This window comes from Dufourea novaeangliae, unplaced genomic scaffold (assembly GCF_001272555.1).
Source record: "Dufourea novaeangliae isolate 0120121106 unplaced genomic scaffold, ASM127255v1 scaffold115, whole genome shotgun sequence".
NCBI classification, from domain to species: domain Eukaryota; kingdom Metazoa; phylum Arthropoda; class Insecta; order Hymenoptera; family Halictidae; genus Dufourea; species Dufourea novaeangliae.
This window is the reverse complement of record NW_015373998.1, coordinates 1,312,553-1,337,127: the sequence shown is the minus strand read 5'-3', so window position 1 is coordinate 1,337,127 and position 24,575 is coordinate 1,312,553. Positions and strand designations below refer to the sequence as shown.

Here is a 24,575-nt window from a genome sequence, read left to right as displayed (position 1 = left end):
AAAATTGATCGTGAATTGATTCTTCGTTCTCTCTAAGCAAAAAGATACAAGAATTCTCTAATTTTCTGAATGATATTATAAGAAGGCAAGCTAAAATTTATCATGAATACAGATTTGTTGTTCTCTCAAACCGAAAATATACAAGAATTCTCTAATTTTCTGAAAAATATGTACAGAAGGGAAGTTGGAATTTTTTATGAATCCTGACCCAGCGTGAAATCTTAAAATCGTTTGATAAACTACTTATTATTGGGTGAAGGATACGGTTCATGAATGCGACTGTTGCTTTTAACATCATTGACGACCAAACGAGACTGGGCAATGATGCGTGATTAACAATTAAACAGAGGAACGCCAAATGAGGAAAAGCTTTTCTGGTGGTTGGTGAATTATTAAACGGATCTCGTACTATCTGGAAGATCGGATGCTTAGTGATCTGGGTACGTTCATCGTGATCGCCAGCTTCGATCGTATCGTCGATGTCCAAATACGACTGGATCGAACGATATTCTAACACGAGTAGCTGACGGATCCTCGACGAGGAGTTCTCTCAAGGTCTGAATAGAGTTCTGAGAATTAGAATTCTGAGACACATTTTTCGGGTGAAATTTCGCGGCCAGTTCTCGTTGTGTTCGTTTAACGGACCGGTCCAAGTGGCTTATCGCGAAGGCCCAGTTATATATGCAACATCGTAAACTGGTTTTCGGTTTTGCGTTCGATTGCTTTTGTTTCGGAATCGTTCGCGGGGAAAGTAAATGTTTGTTTGACCTACTTGAACGTAATGTGTTTTGATTTATCCGTTACGGAGCAGTGAAAATCGTTATTGTTCGAGGTTCCCCTTAATGACGTAGCCTCGACGAGATGTTCCAAATGAGATTCACTTATCTTGCCAGTTGTAAGATATCTATACACTTCGCGGTTGTTTGTTAATGGGTAATGAAAGGTAGTGTAACGTTTTTATGTATAGGGTGTCCCAGAAAGTATGCTCCACGCTGTGTGATTATTGCACCGACAATTACGCGAAGAAAGGAAAGTCTAATGGAGTATAAAGAGGTTTGATAAACAGACATTTTAGAATGAAGAATTACTTTCAGTATACTTTCACATGATTTTCAATAATATTTTTGTAAGTCTTTTATGCACTTTGTAAGTGCAGTTTTTTCTTATTTTATTCATAATGGAATACATTAATATACTTTGAAGAATTGTACAGAAATGTAAGAAATTTTAATCTAAAGACATGTGTGTATGTACAGTGCGTCGCAGGAGTATTCGTACCTTCGTAATTCTTGAATTCGAATCATTAATATTCTTTAACAATATATTAGAGTTTTTATTTATATTACTATGAATTATTGTTTTCCAATGAACGACGCATCGTGCAAAAGCTTAGTTATTGCGCTACATATCATTATATTAAAGAATTATTAGTAATCAAATTCAAGAATTGCGAGGGTATGAATACTTCTGTGACTCACTGTATAAGTCGATGAAATAATCGTCTTTTAATTACACTTGATAGTTGAAATTTCTAATATTTATAACTTCCGCATTCAACACTTGAAATTGATATAGAAACCGTGAAGAATCAATGATTTAGAGGATAAGATATTTATGAATCTCGATTAATCTTTCTCGTAACATCCTGTACATTACTCTCAATTCTGAAACGACAGGAGTGTAATGATAGTAATTTTTCAAGGCAGAAGGGAAAGGAAATGAAAGGGAAGAAGGGAAAGGTGATTTTTCGCAGTCAATGAGAGGTCTCTGTTGAAAAACGACATATTTTATTTCTGAACTAAATTACGTGGAATTGAATAGTCTTCCGCCTTGTAATTAGAGGATGATTGATTTCTAGGAAAGAATCGTTTTATTCTTAAACGAAGTTCAAAAAACAACTCCTTGAATAGTAGGTTATTTCCAAAATAAAAGGTTTTCCCAATTTCGAAATATGGTATTCTTTATTGTAACATACATAATGTCTCATTATCGTAATATTTTATACGTAATTTCAAATTACGCGTCACAGGTTTATCTATTGGTCTCAAAATTCTTTCAAATTTAAGAACATCAGTCAATTTGGAAAAGTCGTGAACACATAATTCTGTTACTTTAAACGATGCAAGCTCTACTTTAGTAAAACATCAGACTGGAAAGTATTATCAGCAAAGCTGATACGTTAAAGTTCATTTACGCATTCCACATAGAGCCACGAGACACGACCGCCACGCCACGTGAAATCCGTAAACAGTAAACTGGTTTCCTTTCGCCCTGGAATCGATTCTACCACGAGCTAGATAGATTAAAAAAAAACGGTTCACAGCTCTCTCCGTAATAAAACTAAATTATGTCACCTCTTCACCGCAGCTAATCGCTTGATCGATGCTTATCGAGGACTGTCGGATAGTTGGACACGTGTGTGTGTGTGTGTGTGTTATTTTTTTTTATCGAATCATTGGAAGGATAGAATGGAGGACAGTCGCTCGCCGTAGAAGTAACCTTCCGTAGTACGTTTAATAGAGACCGCTTCAGCAGCCTCGAGCTTTTTATCGTCGATTATAGTTTTCTATGTCACTGTCTTCCTCCCGTGGATCGTGTCCACTTGGTCGTCCATGGATTCTTCCATCCGCGCGCGAAACCCGCCTTCCGTCGTGCCCTGTGATAACAGTGAATTAAACCTTTCCAGTTGTTGACCAGTACAGTGAAATCGTGGCTCGAGCTCGTCACGAGCCATATGGCAGCCTGGATCGTCTCGTTTCTGCGCTTCCTCAGGGTTCTGTACCTCGTATAGGAACCGTGCGTCGTCGCGTTATGTCTCCCCGTGATCAGTGTACGGTCGTTTAACGCTCGACCCGTGGTAAGGCTCGCGAGCGACCTTGAGAACGTCTCCTACCGTCGACGGAGATCACGTCGGGATCGTGGCACACTAACAGAGCCCTTCCCGCTCGAGCTTCCGGAGCCAGCTTTCGCCTCGACCACGGTGGTTTACCGATATCCTAAAACGGAGCTATTTGAACGACCCTTTCAGGTGAAAAGATCCTCGGCGGCACTGTTCGCGGAACGTTCGCGGATGAAGCTGGATCTGGCTAGGAGGTTAGTGAAGCCAGAGTTGAACATCGAGGAGAATGATCTCGACGCAACCACGGCCTCCTCCTCTTTCAGCAAACCGAAAACGGCCGACGAGTCCGGCAAGGTCGGCAAGTTCACCAAACCCGCCACGACTGATCGTAGGGGTTCGAGGGAAAGCTCTCGGGAGGACGTGAAAGTCTTGAAGCTTTCCAGATTGAGAAAAGTACCGGAGGATCCGTCGAGGGTCACCATCAGACCCTCTACCTCGAAGAAAGGACGAATCATATCGGAGAGAATGGTAACTTCAATCTCGGTCGAGGAGAGAGTAGAGAAAACGACGAAACCCTACGAGATCTCGAATCCCCCTGTTGTCACCATGTCCGCGGAGGAGGCATCGGCGACAACCCTAGACACTACCAGGATCCGTCTATCCGGTCGTGGTAGCAAGGAGCCCAAGGAAGAGAACTCGACGACGAATAAAACCGCGAAACTTTCGAACCACGAGAATAATGACTCCATTATCAGCTTCAAACCTAAGAAAGGTTACGTGCACCAATCTAGAAATAGGAAAACCCAGGACCAGTCCACATCTGAAGAAACTTCCGTAACGATTGCATCGAACAAGTACTCGACACAGACGATTCAGCAGATCTCGAGGCAAAGGAGTTCGGACGAATCGAAGGAAGAGGTTATGAAGAAGAAGTCAAAACTGATCGACAGTGCAACGAAACCCACGTTCAGACCCCGTTACAGGAAGAGAACAAAGGATAAGTCTGTAGATGACGGGCAAGAGTACAAGACAATAGGTACCACGAAGCTACCTGTAGCTACCAGTAGGTACTCCAGGAAGAAAGCCAATGTGAAGCCTATAGACAGCAAAGTCAAGGTCACCAGTACAGAGGAACCACTGCCGCAGACAAAGAAGATTGAATTCCGACCTAGAACCGCGACCTATAGAAGGCACTCGGAGGTTCCTACGACTATTGTCGAGACCACTACGAAAGTCGAAGGCTCTGGAGTCGCCATCACTCCACGTTCACCGAAGTATCACGCTACTTTGAAGACCTCTACGCCGTCCACTCCGTCGGTACTGCAGGAACCACAGGTCAATCTGAAGATCGCGAACGACACGGTGCAACAGACTGATGGCATTACCGGCAGCAGTAACGGCGACAGCGGTAACACGAATGTTTTCAATCCGACCAGAAGCGCGTTTCTTACAAGTGGAAACAGCACGCTCTTGGAGCAACTGAGGAGCACCGTGGCACCGTTGCTCAGCTCCCTTGGTAACAAGACCCCAGTGTTCTCCGGCGCCTACAGCAACGTTAACAACGCGGTAACTATTTCGCCATTAGAAATTGTTTTTAGTTGTTTTAACGCTTAAGGCCTCGTTCCTCTTTAGCTGGGCGGAAAAGAAGGTGTTACTTAGGAATTTTTTTTTTAAAGAAAGGAAAGAAGATATGGTACAAAAATTTACTGAGCTTTATTTATACTTTCAGCACAGACGAGGTATAGGAGTAGACATTTCATCCAATGTATTTTTGCGGCCCACTTTTCTGGGGTTACGTATCCCATTTCCATTTTAGTGTCACTACCCATCGCAGGTTCACCGTTCTCAAAACGTAGAGGTCGCTAAAATCATTATTTAGTTTTTTATCAACATGATTCGCGCCACCTACAATTTATCACGCTGCACAAATATTGAAACAAAACATTTTTTTATTTACTTGATTGTATAATGAACAACGGCTAGGAAGTTTTATTTACCATATCTATTTTGTATTCTTAAAACAAATTCCTAAATATCACCTTTTTCGGGTCACTGAAGGGGAAAGGACTTTAAACGGTCGATCGGATAGTGATGGGATGAATTCGATATGTTTTGATATCATATGTTCGGATAACTTTAATTCAATCAGGGTAACTTGATCCCAAGTCAGAAAATTATCATTTTCGATTTTGCTGTTCTGTAACTTGTTGAATTAAATTGATTTTGATGGGAAAAGGTATTTTACGTAGAAATATCTTCAAAACAGTTGCAAAATCGGGAGTGATCATTTTCTAACTGTGGGACAAAGTTACCCTTGATTGACAAAAGAGATTTCCCAATCTGTAGATTTCGAATTTAATGAAACTGTGTGGGATTGTAGAGGGTATCAGACTTATGCAAGGAACAATATTTCTTTTCGGTCCACTGAGATGAAACGATCTCTTAAAGTTTGCCGAATTTTTCGTGTTTGTTCAGTATATCTTGTCAACCGTAAGAGATAGGAAAAAACTTTTAATGAAAACCGACCAAAAAGAATTTTTTTCTTACATAACTTGATGCTCTCTACAATCCCACAAAGTTTCATAAAAATCGAAATTGTGGGTTGAGAAACCTTGTTTGTGAGTCAAAGTTACTTCGAACTTACGGTACCTAAGTACTCAATCAGAAGTATCGACAGGCATCGAAGTTTCAAATACTCGGTATTAACATTTAATATCGATGTCTCTTGCACCGATACCAATCACTATCAATTCACAAGTGTGTCAGGTCGGGCAGTAGAACCGGATAGGAGGTTAATGTGCATGCAAAAATAAATAAAAAAAATGGAATTAAATATTTTTCCTATGATATTTTGTTTTCGAGAAAATTAAATTTGAAAATCTGCTGGATACGCGTGCCATTGAATAGAACTTGGCTAACGTGTCTGTTCATTACATTCCATTTCTACTTATTGTCACCACGAGTACACGTACACAATCGATGTAATTTCCAAGTGGTTTTTCTCGAAAACGAAGCCTCGTACGAAAAACGTTATTCCTCTTTTTTGACTTATTTTTTCTTATTGACTTACCTTCTGTCTGGGTGTATTATCTGACCTAAAACATCCTGTGTAACTCTAAATGTAGTTTTTAACATATTGGACATTGTTTAACACTAGTACTACTAAACCCCTCAAAATGACGGACTAGTGATTTACTATTTTACCATTATTAAAATTATGATGGTGCTTTTGATAGAATTTATATTGGCTTTTAATTTATTACCAATTTTATTTCATGATATATTATGCTAGTCTTTTATATTCTGCATATTATTATATTATACAATTTATTTAGTATACATTCAACGCTGATAGTTTAAGTGTTATATGCTTCTTACTTTTATTTTTTATTTATAATAATTATATAAATGACATTTGATATATATTTTCCGATTACCCGACCATTCGTTTATCCAGTCAGAGGTCTAGTTTCATAGGGATCGGATAAGAGGGAGTTAACTGTAATATTATTATGTGTTTCAATATTTTCAAATATTGAGAAAAATATGAGAGTAGATAATATAAAGTGTGACAATGACCTGTATGTAACATAAAGCATGTAGCTTAGATTATTTAAAGAAATTCCGTGACATCGATTTGCATGAACACTGTAATATAAATAGGGACATTTAAGGCACTATTAGTATTTAATTAGAATACTGTAGGGCTTTCATAGGATTGATTTTTTTTTACATGTTTCAGCGTCAATAGTCGTTCGAGTGTTAGAGTTGACTGACTGACGTCATTTAATTTCTCTGAAGTAGTTGGAATACACGTTACTTGTGTCTGTCAACTTTAACACTCACACTTTTGTTATTGTTTGCGAACAGAATACAGGACAAAGAATCACACCGAGTGGATCGCCGCCACGATTCAGTGCGAGGTACAAGGGCGCCGAATTGTTTGTCAGGAAGCAGAATAATATTTACCAGCCCACTGTGCCATCGATCACCAGTTCGTCCACCACACCAGTTACACCCGTAGAGGTAAGATTGTTTCAACGTTTCTTAATAAATTAATAAGAATTTATGAGTTCTGAAATATACCATGCACTTGGAATTATAATATGTTGACGAATAACTAACGTGCAATTCATTTACAATACATACGGAAACGTGCATTAATTTACAGTTACAAGAACAAATTGGTAATTAAAACGCACAAAATTATTTTTAACTGAATTTATTTTGCATTAATTTTATTTGCAAGGTTTTTGTTACATGTTTTTAGTATGTACATATATATACTGAATGTTGATCATATAAAGGCTACTGGATAAATAATATTAACAATTGAATCCTTGGAACTAGTTTTGACTTCGAGTGTATAAACAAATCTTTCAGTTACTATATGTATACAAATTTCTGAAGATTCTGTTCTAAGTTTTTCGTAAAGATCTATGCTTTCACATTTGTGTGCAAATGGAGCTCAACAGGATCAACGTGTATTTTAGAGATTAAATTAAAATCCAGTAGCTTATCTTTCAATTCAGTTATATCAAAATAAGATGAAAGTGAAATTTAATGAAATTGTAAGTGATAGAACTGAAAATTGGAAAATAAGTATATCGAGTACCTATGTGTTACGTTAACAATATGCGAAATGCAACGTGCGAGAGAAACCGATGATGTCGATAATTACGGAGGTAAGATTACGTGGCTGAAGAAAGTTGAAGCTAATAGTGAGTCAGTGTGGTCGTTTTTGTGTGCTTAAAAGGTTTTCACCACGAAGATATACGAGGAGATCGAGGCAGTCGCGCCACCGTCTTGGACCGAACAGATTGGTGTCATCGCCACCACACCAGGAAATCTCGATCCTATCGACATCGATACAAATAATCTGCGTTAAATTAATGATTCAAACGATACACCGTTATATATGCTACTAACCATTAATCATGTGTTTTTCTACCAATATTTTAGGATTTGCCGTTCCTGAAAAAATTATACAATTCTTAATGATTATTAATTTCACAGGAAATATATTATTATACCCTTAGTATCAACGCGAGTATTGAGCGCACAAGAAAGTTGATTATTGTGATTAATTCTGGTATAAGAATACACATAAACATTTTCCTCACAAACTTATACTTGAAAATGCAAAAAAAAAAAGATGATAAATAATATTGAAAAAGTGAATAAAAAACGTAACTAATAATTTGTGATTAACGCCTAGGAAATACTAATATGTACAGGTACTTACGTTGTTACTATCATCATTAAATAATATATTGCATTATACAATATTATACATAACTTTGGTAATAAATGTACTGGTTTCTGGATCGCACGCGATACGCAATTGTTCGTTCTTATTTAAACACGTTCATAATTATTTCATAGAGGTTGTTATCACAATTACTTAACATGAACATTAATATAAGAATTACAGTTTCCAATATTTGAGGAGCATTAGCCAATTCTCTTAGTAATTTCTTCTCCTACAATTTTCTTCAATACATTGAAATATACAAAATATCAATTTTTTGTTGTTAAAACGAATGCCTACGTTTTACTTTTTTCCACAATTTTGATAAGATTCACATTCGTAAAATATTCCAACAATAATTAATTCAAATGAATATCAAACTAAATCATAATACCCTCGCAAAAGCACCATTTGTTTGTTATGATAAGTCTGTTCGATTTAGTTTCTCAATGTATGTGTATGTCATCACGATGTCTTGTAAAATTTTAATAAAGGTCACGTGACTGTGCCTCGGTGAAATGAATTAATTTCTTCATTTGAGCTTTGTCGAAACAAGACTTCGCTGTCTAGTAGACTTGCATTCCGATTGCATAGCTACAATTTCGTTGATCACTTCGTTTCACGGCGTTCCAGGCGGTAACGAGTGAAAGTAAGTGGATGCTGCATAATCTGTATCCATTAAAAATGTCTGAAAGTTATCTGGGATATGTGGGTGGACCGAGATCTTTTCAAACGAGCGACGAAACACTGCAATCGTGAATGTACCTTCAATAATCGGTGATTGACCCCTTTTCTAAGAAATAATCACTGTTAATTAAAGTTACAAAAACATCTTCATATAAATACGAAAATGATTTATTAATTTAATTTAAAAAATTTACATATATCCTGAAACATATGGTGTTAGTATATTTAATTTTAAAGAATTTAAAAAATACTCAAAAACTTACGAATGAAATATATTTCGATGTAGTTTCTATACTTGGTTGATCAAAGAGATATCGCTGGAGACCTCTGTGAGAGAGGATCAACAGCTGTGAGAAATCCCGATTAAGTCGAAAAAAATCAAAGTGAACGGGCAACCAGTCTCTATCGCCAGTATCGACGATCCCTCGCCCGAGGAACGAGTTTCTAGCTCGCATGCTAGTTCGCTAATACCTGTATTTCTTGGTACGTTAAAGCAGCCTCAGTTTCTCCTCTTCTTTAAGTAGTTCGTATCGTTGCCAAGAGATGGTGTATGCTCACTCAATCATAGGTTTAATTAAAGTATCCTGTAATATTGTGTTACGTAAAATCAATTATCTTTCTGTAATCTATCCACGAAAGGAATATTGAACGTGTAAATATTACGAATGAACACCCATGTACATTATTACTTCATGTTTCAATATGTAAATACACCGACCGTTGATGCACCGACGACGTTCGAAACTGTGTACATACATAGAAAATACACTCCACCCAGACCCACTCGGCACTGGTACCGTGTACAGCACACCCAGCACGCACGAAATTTTTGTTTCTAGAACTCCGGCTCGGCACCGTCGGTCGATGTCTTGAGTCCTGGCGAGCCAAGATTCTTAACCCTCTATCAGGCATTGGAGACTGCTAGCGTCAAGAACGAACAGTTACAGGGAAACACGAATGAACAGCGACAAGAGCAAGTTGACGGGTTGCCCCAGGTAGAATCTAGAGCCAGTGTCGCTAACGAGACCGGCAATAATCCTAACAATGACACCACAAGCCCCACCGTATCGACCACCACCACAGGCCCACAGACCCCAGACACAGCCACTACCCAGGATAGCACATTCACCCCGAGATTACCCGAGGAAACGGTGAACACCACCCCCGTGGTTACCACAGGAGCCCCTGAAAGCCTTTCGACGACCGAACCGGTCTCCACCGGTACAGAATCATCCTCCAGTACCGAACAAGCCACCGCGAGCCCAGCATCTTCCTCCAATACCGATCCGACAAGCACAGAATCATCTTCCACCACCGAGCAGGTTTTCACAAGTACCGAATCGTCCACCACTACTCCCATAAATGTTGCCTCTGATCAAGTCAGGACACAGCCACCTCTAGTAACCACAAATATACCAGCTACCGTAACTCCAACGAGTTTCGACGTCTTCGCGAGGATAGGCGATGGTTCTAATTCCCTTGCAGAAACAACCACCGTTCCAGATAATCAGAATCTTGTCAGTTCGACGATGCCCACTGATGTTGCTACCAGCACAAATTCTGCACTTGAGAATAATACCAGTGAGCTTTATGGAAGAGTACCGACCACCATAATGACCGAAGCCTCGACAAATTCTGCAGAGACGACCACCGTTTTGAGCACCAGTCCTGCTACTGCGACAGAGGATCCAGAGAATAACACCATACAAATGTCCGATGTGACTTCGACTCAGACAGCCGAGGTTAGCACAAATGTTCCTACGACGGAGCGAGTGGTGAATAATTTAGTCGATGTGGAGACCACTACGCAAGTAATAGCCACGTCCACGCTTCGTGGCAGACTGATAGATTTCGCACAAGATATTCTATCACGATTGCAAGCGTCTCTAAGCACAACTACGGTATCACCTCAAGATATCACTACCACGATACCTCCAGCGACCGAGATATCGAACGTGATATTGGATTCAGGTAGCAGGGAAAATACTTTGGAGGTTCTAGCACAGTTGAAGGGGACTGAAACAACCACTACCTCCCCAGGAGATTCGGATACTACTATCCCGTCACAGGTTAGGATGGACCAACCGGGTTCAACGACAACCGAAGAAGCCAGCGCAGTAGGTTCAGTTACTACACAGTTACCCACAACTGTCACCGATCCATCTAATGCAATGGTATCCACTCAAGAAGCCAACACGCAGAACGATATCAATCCAGTCACATCCACACCGGTAGCAACAACACAAGACCCCCAAACAACTACCTCGAACGTTTCGAACAACCCAACAAGCTCTCCACCAGACACCGAAGTAATCACATCGCGAACGGTTACTACCACCGATGACACTTTACTAACCGAATTAATGTCCATCGCCAAGACACTTCTTTCGGAGGAGATAAACGAGACCGAACAATCGACACCTGCACGAAATTCAAATAACACTTCTAGCTCGCCAGACGATGCACCAGACACAGCCCAAGCTGCAGAATCATCGTCCATTCTCCCAGATGCTACGACAGAAACGGTAGAGTCAACATCAACCACTGTCGGCCCGCCAGAATTAACAACCCTTTCGGTTGACCCCTCCCAAAACGAAGTGGATTCCGTAGAACCCACCACGACCGGTTCACCCTCGGAAAATTCCTCAGACACGCCCACCACAACCGTTCAGGATAACGTGCCCGACAATGATGTGGAAATTGTGCAGACAAAACAAACCACAACGTTAGGACCACTAGCTGAATACGTAGAGTCCACCACTCCCTCGTTCATGTCGGAAAATGGGCCACAAACGACTCTCTCGAGTAGAACTTTGCCCGATTCCGAAACAGGCCTGGACACAACGACACAATCTCAGACAACTACACAACGCTCAGACACGACAGTCGCGAGTTTAGAACTAACCACTAACATATTCGATTTGATATTGTCTAACTTGCTCACCACGACAGAGACCCAAACACCTTCTGGAGTCACAGAGGTGGTCACCGCGTCTACAGACACTGTAGCACGACTAACCGACACGACCACAGTAACGTCACAACCGGCGATAGTCACCGCCACTAACCAACCCGAAGTAGCTACAACGGTCACTGTTCCTGAAAGTATCCTCTCCCGTGTAAATATAGCCACCAGTACACCGTCGACATCCTCCGAACCGAGCACCGAGTTAACCACAGTGGTACCCACCACAGAGCTAATCTCGAACGTAACAACCGATGTAAATGTTGAAACTAACACGACTACGGAAGCTGCGACAGAGTTACCGTCCCTGACCACTGACACGGTCGGTAACGATACCTCTGAAGCAGCATTCTCGACAACCACCCCGTCGCTGGATGTTGTTAATTCAATGGATGTCGCAGAGGTTACTACCAACCAGTCCCCTCTAATATCCACCGCAGAGTCTGTAATGGGTATTACCACTAATACACCCGATGAAACGACAAACACACCCCAAACGACCCCGTACCTTGAAAACGAGACTCCAACTGTTGTTGCCCGTTTCCAGGATACATCAGCAACCGCCCAAGGGACGGCAGGTTCAGGAATTGGCCAAACGACCAAGCTCACACCCACCACCACCCCGTCCGTTCCATCTCCTCAGTCCTTTACATCGACTCCTCGAACTTTGATCACTACCACCACATCAGCTACGGCCGAGACCACGACGAGAACGACACCGACGACCACGACAGAGACACCGACATCGACGATTGGACAGCCTGATAGAACGACAATGTCAGCCGGAATGGAACCCGTCACTGTCACGCCAATGCTCGAGACCACGGCGACTACCGAGGACATTAACGAGAATCTCGTCTCCACTGAGGCGCCCGCAACAACAACAGTCTCTCCTGATACTGCGACGTCGAGGATAAATTCTGGGGTCGTCATGAACGTGACAATGAATGCAAGTGGTCCCAGTGAAACGACAACTGGAGTACCTCAAACGACACCTGGAATGTCGATGCCAAATAGTCCTACGAATCCTCCGACTATGCCGTATTTAGGTCGATTTGGCGGTAGCAGATTGACACCTGCCCCACGTTTCAGCCTCAGTTCGACCACCAGAGCTCCTTTACGTGATTACTTGATCTACGGGATCTATCCGAACAAAACGATCGTTAGGAAACGACCAGAGGACAACCTGATCGACGCAAGGAACGTGGACAGCCCGTACGTGATATTCGGTATCTTCCCGGATGGCAGGCTGGTCCGGAAATTCCCGAACGGGACGATTATACCGGATCCACCTAGGAGCCCGGTCGAGGTTGTGTTCTCACTTAGCACTTCCACTACCACTAACAGGCCACCACCCAGACCGTATTATAACCAGGCTAACCAAGGCACTTACAATCAGTATCAAGGCCCGGTGTACAGTAATAATCTCCCTCAGCCGATGACAAACGTCGAAAGCCCCGGCAACGTTGATCTTGGCCTAACTGGTAACGCGATCGTCGGCCCTAATGGAGGTGGACCCGATTTCACGGGACCACTTGGTACCCCTGCTAGCGTCCCAAGCATCAACGAAATGGTATCTCTTATTCCACCTGTTCATCATCGATCGTTAGCCGTGCGCTCGATTTCGCCTGAGATATTGTTATATATGTCGTTCGAGAACGGATCGGTTTTTCTTACTCCGTTACTTTTGTTCTTTCGACTGTGTCATTGTTGCATGAGAGAATCATTGTAGTTTTGTACAGAGGTGGGTACGTTCATTATATGGATAACGAGTTTCGAATACAAGATAAACAAGTAACTCGCTATTTTTAATTGTTTAAACGTGGAAATTTGAATTTTTATTGTAAAATAATACAATGGGTGTTTCCAAAGTTGGTAATTACAAGACTGATCGTTTGTTTAATTTCATTTTATGTGATATTAATTTCTTTGGGGAAAAGTGAAGGGTGAGTTACCTGGGTTTAGGTTGGTAATTACAAGACTGATCGTTTGTTTAATTTCATTTTATGTGATATTAATTTCTTTGGGGAAAAGTGAAGGGTGAGTTACCTGGGTTTGAAGTCTGATATATTTGTATAATAATTTGATAATAATTTGTTGAGGTCTTCAAGATTTCTTTTGACATATGAATAGTCTTCAAAGTTTGTGGCAATAGGATAGAATATTTTCATTATCATTATATGACAGTTAAATATAAAAGGGAAAATTCGTGTTATAATATTTTACCTGAAAAGTTATTTTTATGAAATAATTATTTAAGTAATTGTTTACGCTTGTGCACACTTGTTAAAATTTCTATAGAATAATTTCAAAATGATGTTTTTAAGGGATATAAAATTATCTTGAAATCTTCAGTAATAGAACGTTAAGAAGGGAACAAACGAGGAAAAGAAAAATATTTTATTTTAGATAACTCACTCTGAATATGTTTCAATTTTAATCCATGTAAAAATAATTCTTATTTTTGTTGTTTATATTAACTTTCATGCGCATAATGACACAGAATACTTGCATCTCGTATAACGCTTTGGTTACGTTGAAGTAGTATCTTTGGTCAAGTAATAAACTAATTTTCCAATGTCGTGATGATTAATTACGTTGTGCAAGTTCTGTAGAAACACGACATTTTTGCAAGTTTATCTCTTTTCATCATCTTTCTTTTCTATTTTTTTTTCTTCTTCGCGAATCGATGTAGTTTCGGATATTAGAAGAATTTATCAAATGCCCACTCGAAATTTTATAATGTTCATAACAAGGTGTTGTATATAATTTCACTGTAAATTTGTAAATAATTTTTGTATTATACATTTAACGCATGTTTGTATGCACCACGCACTTTGAATTGCACATAATTTTTTACAGATATCTGAGAAATTTTCTATTTGTTTGAACTTTTATATTATATTAATAGATATTTAATAGTGCAATTTCAAATTCACATGTAGAACACTGCACGTACATATTATATTTTATACAAATGAGAAATTGAATGAATATTCTCGTAAAAGTGGTATTCGATAAACTCTTGAAAACAGGACTCCATCAATGCGTCATCGTCATTCAACCTCCGGATCCAGTGATAGATCTCTCACGGCCCGTCGAACACAGTGAAACTTTGATCCATTGATCTTCATAATTCTACTTTTGCACAAGTTATAAATAAATATTCTATAATATATAATACTGGTGAGAACTATAAAACCAGCTTGTCTAATGAATAACAAAGTGAAATGTTATTTTATAACAAAACAATAAAAATTTTGCAGACGACTGGTATATAAATTAATTGTGTTCAGTTTTGGTACATTAATGAATTAGTAACTTAACCCTTCATTCTCATAGGCACGTACAGGTGCCGCCTTTCATTTGGCCTGTTACATAAAAGAATTGAAATTTTACAGAATTGAATCCACCCCAATGTGCAATTTAATATCTATTTGAACATTTTATTTCATAAAACAGCCATAGGATCTCTGGTTTGATCTATTTGTCACAGTAAATATTGTTTAACAAATCTCTTGGAACCACTTGTGTATAGGGATAGAAATTAAAATAAAATTGTCTACATTTATTCACAATTTCAGCTACGGGAATTGGAGGGTTAATGCAATCTTTGTACATTTTCCTCTGTCGTTAATTCTGGGACAATTGGTCTCATAGTTCGACCAGTAATATATTTATCAAACATCCACTTCAAGAAGACTTTTTACGTTATGAATGCGGTCGAGAACATAATTTCTCAGTTTAATCCTTAAGTGGTGAGGTAAAAATCACATTACTTATTACTATGACACAAATCTTATTACTTATTACAAAACAAGTTACTTTACATTCTCACATAAGAAAACATCAAAATAAACAAGCATCTCTTTCTAACTATTGAATAAGAATAAAGTATTTTTAAAATATTCATGGGGTTCCTCAGACCCCATCTAGTTAGTTAGGAGTTAAATGTCTGGTACCAACAATCTCGACTATACCATTGATTGTTTTAAAATCTCTGAAACATTTCCAAACAACGGATCAAATTTTCACCGTGTGAAGTATTTATCGAACAGTGCTGATAGAACTTCAGGGAATGCTGATCAGTTTAAAGGAATTCGAATAATTTTCTGCTGTTTAGAGCGATGCCCCATTGAATACGCAAATGGGGACAACGTCGAGCGCAATGTCTCCGAGTCCCGGTCGGCTGACGCCGATAGTAAGTACCGGTCGACCGCCGACCGATTCGCAGGGCGGTCGTATCGTCCAAGATCGAGAGAGGGACGAGGCCACCAGGACGAAAGAGGCCGGAGGTCAACGCAGCTCCGTGTACATCGGACAGGTAAGAAAGCAAGAGAGACAGAGCATGATTTACAACGACGCCGTAGCTGATTCTTTCAGCGGTCCGTCGTATCTCTGTGAAAGCAAAAGAAAAAACAAAATAAAAAACAAACAAAAAAATATGTAAGAGACAATGTCGTATCTTTCAGGACAAGTTCGTCAACTATTGGACCGACGGGGCTACCACCACTAATCCGCGCGTTGTCAGTGTAAATATAAATTCAGTAGCCGTAAGTAAATTGACGAAAACACTATCACACTTAATCTTAGATATTTGTTATGACTTTGTACATACTACTAGACTCCGGATATTTATGGAAATTTATAACTTTGTGCATTAATATATAAGTCGTTTGGTTGCCAAAGTAGTTATTTTTGGTACAAAAATATAAACATGTAAAATATAGGATATACATAATTAAACATCAATTAAGTGCTTTTACACTAAAAATTGAAAAAATCAGAAAAAGAATGTTGCACAAAATTTTGTTTCCTATATTAGGAGTTTTAATATGTTAATAATAATACATAAACACTATTAAATTTTAACTAGAATCACCATTTTGCTACGTTTTGCAATGCAGGGTATGCTATAAACGCATAAACATCCGCAGTTTACACATAACATACAGGATGGTCTGTTATTGATTGTATAACTGAGAAGTGGGTAATTTTTCATGAAGAAATTATTCGAAAGTCTGGAATACAATCTTTTAAATAGGAATGAGGTACTATGTCTGTTTAGCACTTACAGTTTCTACTTAATGTAAACATTAACACGTCGATGAATCAAGTCCGCATGACATTCCGTTCACGCCACGTGGATCTTCGGTGGTCCAAAGTAGAACAGACTATAAACGCTAATATTGCAACCATATAGCTTACACAAAAATGGAAACATCAATTTCATAAACAAAATAGTATAACATACAAAGTGCTATACAAAAAAAGCAACAGTTTTATTGATTAAGTAGAAATATTGGATATTATGAAATATCGTATTGATAGTGAAAACAGATGGAACAACAAATTTGCCGTGAGCCACCGATGGGTACATGCGTATAATTTTTTCGAGAATAATTGTCCTGAAAATTCCCTTACTCCTTCAAAAGCCCCTCGAAGATGGAATTTTATATGAACAAAATTTATTCTTAATTTACGACTTACCTTTTTATGAAGAATCATCTTGTCTATTGCACCACTAATAATGGATCATCTTGTATAACAACTTGAGAGAACATAGTGATTTATTTACAAGATTTGTTTCTGAGAATAGTACTGTTTGTAGTTATTTTAAGAATTTATATTGTACGAAAATTTCAAGGTAGAATTTCATAAATGAGACTTTAGCGACTTTGGTTTAAATACATCACCATTTCTCTCTACTCTTTGGTATACAGTATAATGTTAAACCTTGTTTCTATTTGAATAAAAATATTAATTATTTCTTTATGTGACTTAGACTGCTGCAAATGAAGGTCTAGGGCCCTTCGTGCCATCATTTGACAATCTTTTAAATAATCAACCAAACGGAACAGTTACATCTCCGCCCGGGTTTCCATGGAGGGATCCACTCGATCAAATTTTTGGTATCACGACTCCCTCGCCGGTGATAACGGCTTCGGTCGCATCAAACACGCTGGTTCGTATTTATTAAACTTTCTGTACTATTTCTTTTATTTGATACATTAGAGGATGTTACAGAAATGAGCCCAAGACTTTAGAAGCATATAACACTGATAAAGAAGACTAAAAAGTTCTCGACGAACAACGGTTCCAAAATATAATTAGTGTCCAATTTACTTTGCTTCAACAATTATTGAATACAAGCAGAAAAATCGATCCACATCTGCACTAGCTAAAGAAATCTATTAAACAAAAATTGAATAATACCACGAAATTATCACTGATGTCAACAAACATGACTTGAGAAACGCAAAACTAATAACATGTTTTCAATATTCATCCATCCTAAATATTTTCTGTACATAAATAGTAAGAAGATAGAACATGTGAAAATATGATAAGAAGGTTTCATTTGTTACATTGAAAGTATTGATAAGCCTCTAGAGTCTCAGATTCTTTTTTGAAAATCAGTATTCCTACTTCAAAATTGATTACATGACTGTTTGTTTCAGGACGATTCAGTAGAGTCGAACGGTTCACTCCTTCCACGTCCGCTGAATCCATTTGTCGAGGTGTTCACCCCATTTTCTAGCGCGATCGGTAGAGCCAATTTAGTGTCTTCTACTCAGGCACCATCTAGCGCGCCAACAACTATATCGATGTCAACTAGAACTGCTGTCACAGCGACAACAGCTGTACCTACAACTACTACTACCACTACAACAACGGCGCCAACCACAACAACCACTACAACCACAACTACTATGGCTCCAACAACCACAACTACTATGGCTCCAACAACCATAACTACTATGGGTCCAACAACAACAAGAGCACCGCCCACCACTACTTCGCGACCCATAACCACTCCATCTCTGGCAAATATCGTGTCTCGCACAACAGCGACGGCTACCCCTGCGGTCACAGCTAATCCCACTTTTGCAACGACTCCATCCAATGTACCCAACAACTTGTTGCCGAATATACAACAGCAAAATCCGTTTGGTACATCGTTCGATGATTTGGCCTTCTTAAATTCGTTGGTGAGTAGACTATCAATAAGTGTTTTAAGTCCGATCTTAAAATCCGAAATTTGCATAAACGTTCACGGGCTTGTTCGCCGGGATAAATAGATAAAGTAAAGATCTGTTCATTTAACTTTGTGAGAAAATGATGATATTTACATAAACGCAATAAATATGGAATAGGGTTTTATACATATATTTAGAGTGGTTCTGGTAGGTCGGAGTCAGAAATTATATTGCCTCAACATTAGGGCTCACTGTCTTCAAGTAACATGAGTGATGCTGACATTGAATGTCACAGTAGTTTCGATAATACGTGCTTAGTTCAAATTGATAATTTAGGAAATTTTTTTAAAATTTCGATTAAATACACCGTGAATAAATGCATTGACACTCTAAGTATTTTCATTACTTAAATTGCATCTTACTACATTTTTCGACTCTAACTAACTACTTCCATCAATATCGAAAAAACAAATATATTATCTTGACATATGAACATAACCATTGGATTTATTTCAGTACGGATTTCTATATTGTGATTTGTAATTTATGTAGTTACAGACTAACTCCAGAAGTACCACCCCGAAAACTCTTACGCAAGTCGAGCAACTTTTAGCAAACAAGGTAAGCGTAACGAATTAATAATAGAATGCAGTATTATTATTAGTCTTTTATTTCGATTTGGAATGTGATGGTTAAGAAGGGAAATAAAATTAAAAAATGGTCCTCTTATTTATTGTGACCATACTTTAATGAAAGAAGATTTATAAATATATCCACATCCTAATAGAAACAATTGTTTATAATTTTCCTATTTCGACGACGTAAACATACATCGACGATTTACGCATATACATATATTGTGTCATGCCTTCCTTAATAAGTTACTTCATACATTTCTCATAATGACTGTTGTGACGCATTTTTGAAAACTTTCCATAACTTTACACGTTTTATTTAGTATCATGAGTTGACTTACATAAATGTACTGAAAAATATTTATTTACCCATTTCTTAGCAAAGGATTGCAGAGTAGGATCAGAAAAACAATTTGCTAGCGTAACAATAGTTACAATTATCGTTCGATATCTATCGCGGAAACCAAGTCGACACAAACGTCTGGGAGTCCTTTCACTCCTATATATATCTGTGCAACGAACTGTGTGTCGTTTTTAACGCAACGTTCGAGACAGTGTTAGTGCAACCATAGATCCAGTATCGTTTTCCAGTAACTCGTTCCTCGTATTTCTGCACGGGGCATAAAGAAAACCGTTGTCTGAGTCACGCGAAAAAAGAAAAATTCGGTAGATTATCTTTAGTCACGCCCTTCTTTTAAAGACATAATGACGGATCCGCGACGACCGGAATCATATGATCGACCAGTCACGGTGAATGGACTGGAACAACCTTGCCAACGGCCTTCTGTGTTCTACGCAACGGTTGTCTGATTCGTCATCTTTCGCTCACGTTTACGATAATAGAACTTAATCTGCGTAATATTCACGCGGCAGTGAAATTCTGTTAAAACGCATGAAATATTCTATGAGGTTCAACGCTTTGACTGCCCACGTCACCCATATATGGATGATACAATTTCAAACGTTAATCTTTAGGATAAGGTACCGAATAAAACGAATTTAATGAAGGTTTACAGGATTCCAAAAGGCTAGAGTAATTTATACCATGATAAACCTAGCTTTAGAAGTCACAGTCCATTAAAAAGTTTATTTGAGTTTATAGAATTTTCATGAAGGTTCATGTCATTAAGTCTGGCTATTAGTGTGTTAAAGTACAACTTTGTAGTAGCGATAGAAATATTAATGCAACTATTCAATATTGTGTGAATAATTCGACCTGGGGATTTAGGCGAAGATGTTAATTTCAAGGACGTTAAAGCAATAATTTTAGAAAATCTTGGATTTCCTGTTTGAAATTCCAGAATACGTGAAAGATTCGAAGTTGTATGAAACACAAATAGTGGCTTTTTCTAAACATTAAATTTGTTATCAAATCCAGAATCACGTAACTCCAAGTTTCAATTTCAGATTCTGTCGCTGGCCCTGAACAATCCAGGTCCGACTCGAGCTCCAAAAGCAATTAACCTCCAAAATGCGTCTCCGAACTCGATAGTTCCATCCTCAACAAAATCTCCTTCAGGTCCAATAGTCATCGACCTATCCCCGTCATCGACTATACCAACGCCAACGTGGACACCATCAACATCACCGCAACAGCAACTGACTGAGAAGCCAACGACTATTAATTCGTTGCTCGATCAAGCAACGTGGAGACCGATTTCGACCACTACTGCGAAAAAAGACTTAGGACTTAGTGCATCGACTACGGCTAAATCGACTCTGATAAGCACAACGAAGGCTCCAGTAGTTATCACAGCCAAAACACCGACTACTCAGCGACCAAGGACCACCACTCAAGCACCATTGGGTCTTGGAGCAACTTTGTGGCAAGCTTTGTTCGGTGGTGGATTATTTGCACCTCAGTCCACTTCTAAACCTACGAAGCCGAAACAAGTGAAGACCACACCGAAATCCGTCAACATTACTCCGAAGCCGGTCCCAACAACGCAAAAGCCAGAGACCATTGAGGCGATTCCCTTCACTACATTACGTAGTGTGGATATCTCGAAGATCCAAGTGAGTACGCCGTATTCTAGCGTGCAGGATGCGAAATCTGTGACCACGCCTAGCTCAGTATCCACGACCAAGTTGTCGTTGCTGAACAATCCGAACCCGAGGCTGCCCAATGTCGACATGTCGACGTTCTCTCCCGAAGATGACGCTAAGTTCTTGGTTGCACTGCTGAACGCTGTTCAAAAGGGTAAGTGGAGTATGATTGTATGGGTGTACAGGGTGTTAATAAATTGTATTGGCATACAGGGTGTTAATAAAAATGACGATGTCTCACATTACGGGGGATTATTATCGTGCCCCACACGATATAGGTTTGCAGAGATCTACGGATGTTGTGCAAAACTGCTATTCTTGTTAATAATTGTAGTTAACATGATAGGAAGTTAGCCTTAATTTTATTCTATCTTGTGCATAAGTGATGCATGTCTACATAGTTTCACTAATAATTCCATGGGAGGTCTTCCATGGAGGTTTTGTGGTTACACAAATCATCCTGCTAAAATTCTGCATTATTCTTTAAGTATGTTAATATTTATTAACACCGTAATAAGATATTAATACTTGTTTCGTAAGTTTCATTGACGTTGTTAATACAGACACACTTTTTACTATTTTGTTGCAGACAATAAAGCCAGCGCCCCGAAAAAATCGTCCAGTTTGAAGCCAGATGACGAATCGTTTTTAAGAGCGATATTAAGCGGACGTGCCCTTACGACAACTCCTGCGCCGTCGAATGAAATCAGTAACGCTGCCTTATTGGCGGCATTGTTAAAGGCCCAAGGTATAGAACCACCGACTCCTGCTACCAACATTAGAGAGCAACTATTGTTAGCTGTAAGTATTGTAATGTTGCCTTTATGTTGGCCTCAGAAACCGTCTCCGCATATCCATCCACAACGAAACATGCCTTGCATGAATAATTTTTTTGCTCCTTTGACTGCGTACTCTATGCAGACGGTAGAGTATGATTAATTTGATCAGAATGTTATACTAGTACTGCACGCATAATATTGCTGCTAAACGTTGCATCACTCCCGATAGAACTGACCTAATGTTACCGGCGAAATGTTCTTCTATTTAATAATTAGACTGCGAATTCATCCAATTCAGAAGGACTGAAAACCTTCCCGCCTTGCCACGAATGCTCCAAAACGGATCCGAGTTCGTCGCACTCATCGAGATATTACTATATTTACGAGCGGGCGTGTAGTTCACGCGTATAATGCTCGTATTTTCAACACTCGATTACTTGAAAACGATGCCTCGAACGCAACTTCGTAATTCTTGATTTTCATCTTAAGGCGAATTTTCAGTTACATTTTGGAAGTGCATCGCGGATGATTCATCCACAATCCACCCAGTTCATCAAAAGTAGACACTGGCTTTACTTTGTTCTCTGATCAATTTGGATGAATTGCATATGAAAACAATCTTTCCATCATTCGGTGTGGATCAATCATCTGCGTTTCACATCCAAAGTGTGAAGTCTAAATGCTCCTTTAGTTTGGCCTGTAAAATCAACCACGTGAAAGTGTCCCACATTTTTATTAATATCCTGTAGAAAGAAATATGGATTCCTTGAAAGACATTTCATGTTTGAGGATGCTGGCCAGTATTTTCCGATTCTCACCCACTGTGAGCCATAAGCAGAACGAAAAGTCGATCACAATGAAAGCGAATAATTGCTTGTCTTGTAACAGAGCCTCGGTCTGAGCGTCACCTCTGCTCCGACCGGGTCCCCTGCTACCGAGTCCACGACAATCACGACAGGGCCAGCGTCGTCGACTGGGACTCCCCGACCCGTGGACACCACGAAAAAGTCGGCGACACCGAGACCGACCTCAAGACCAAGGATACGCACAACAACGTGGTCGCCGAGCTCGACGTATCCACCTCCCCTCTTCAGTTCCTTCGCCAATTACGGTACTCCGGCACAGTCAGCCGAAGGTGGCGATAATTCTGGAAGCGGCGCGTTATTCGGCGCTACCAGAGCGTTCAGTCAGTTTCTCGGCGCCGCGATAAGCGTAAGTTACTACCCATTAATTCGCTCGTTATACGCCGTTTCACGACGGCCACCGATATGATAATGGTGAACGTAAGCGGGGAGACTTGATTACGGTCGTTATGAATACAATAAACATCTAACGGCGTTGATTGCTACGGAGAAACGAATAAGTGCATTTCATTGGAATCTTATTAACTTGTCTCGTCTGGCGAGAAATCGATTAGGATCTTTTTTTTTTAACCCGTTGCCTTGTGACTTCGAGTCAGACTCGTGCTGAAGATTCCAAAATCGATTCGACGAATATGAATATTATTCATTTCCTTTGAGTCGAAGTAAAATATTATTTTTTTGGTAATAATATTTAACTTTTACAGTAAATATACAGTTGCGATCAGTACAGAATTCCTTTCGTTTCTGGGAAACTATTGAGAAGAAAGTAATTTTGAAGACTGCAGACGTCAAGAAAATCGTAAGGCAAGGGGTTAAGGGAAAAATAGTTATAGGTCGGAGATTACGTGTATAGTATTCACTAGAATGATAAGGGGGTGGGTTAAGTAGGATGGGAGAATTGACAGAGGAAAGTGAAGAGATTAGTTATTTGATAAATTTGTAAATTTTCAAAAGTTTGTCGTGTTTATCGAACGATTGAAGTAAGGGTGCGTTTATCGTTGGTAGTTAGAGTGTTACAAAAATAAAATTGAGATACATAGTCAAGATTTAATGATACATTAAATTTTGATAACTCAGTTATTGCATTTTCTTCTTAACCATTGAACATCACTTAGTAGTTCGTTTTGTATTTTCGTTACAGGGGGCGGCGCAACAGTTGCAGTCCTTAGTCAGAAATGGAACCAGAATCGTGTCCGAAGTGGTGGGATAATGTTCACAGCAGGGAAAGAAAATTAACAGTTAATCTTTAGAGTAAGAAATTAATTGGTAGATGTGAGTGTTTCAGATGGTACGAGTGAGGAACGATTTAAATGGTACACAGCAGAGACCTTATCCCTTTGGAGGATCCGGTGGTGGCGACAGTACGAATTATTATTGGTCTGATGATATTCAAATCCAGTGATTTTTAAAAAATGTTATCGCCAGATTAATTATTTGTTGGATGTCGGAGAGAAACTTTTCAAACTTCATTCTCTTTTTTACATGTAGATCGTAGTGTTAACGTGTAATAGTTTGTACTCTAATTTGTTG

General features: G+C 39.2%; 1 protein-coding gene across 1 annotated transcript in view; it reads left to right on the top strand.

Annotated features, from left to right (window-relative positions):
• The window catches only part of LOC107188080 (mucin-17-like), a 67,550-nt gene extending 43,295 nt beyond the window's left edge, over window positions 1-24,255 (top strand). The window contains 12 exon segments of the mRNA XM_015576324.1: window positions 3,029-4,405; window positions 6,710-6,865; window positions 9,617-13,315; window positions 15,866-16,066; window positions 16,215-16,295; window positions 17,528-17,707; window positions 18,204-18,734; window positions 19,275-19,343; window positions 20,765-21,557; window positions 21,993-22,204; window positions 23,071-23,394; window positions 24,187-24,255. Coding sequence (XP_015431810.1) covers window positions 3,029-4,405; window positions 6,710-6,865; window positions 9,617-13,315; window positions 15,866-16,066; window positions 16,215-16,295; window positions 17,528-17,707; window positions 18,204-18,734; window positions 19,275-19,343; window positions 20,765-21,557; window positions 21,993-22,204; window positions 23,071-23,394; window positions 24,187-24,255 — 7,692 coding nt within the window.
• Window positions 24,256-24,575: the final 320 nt, after the last annotated feature.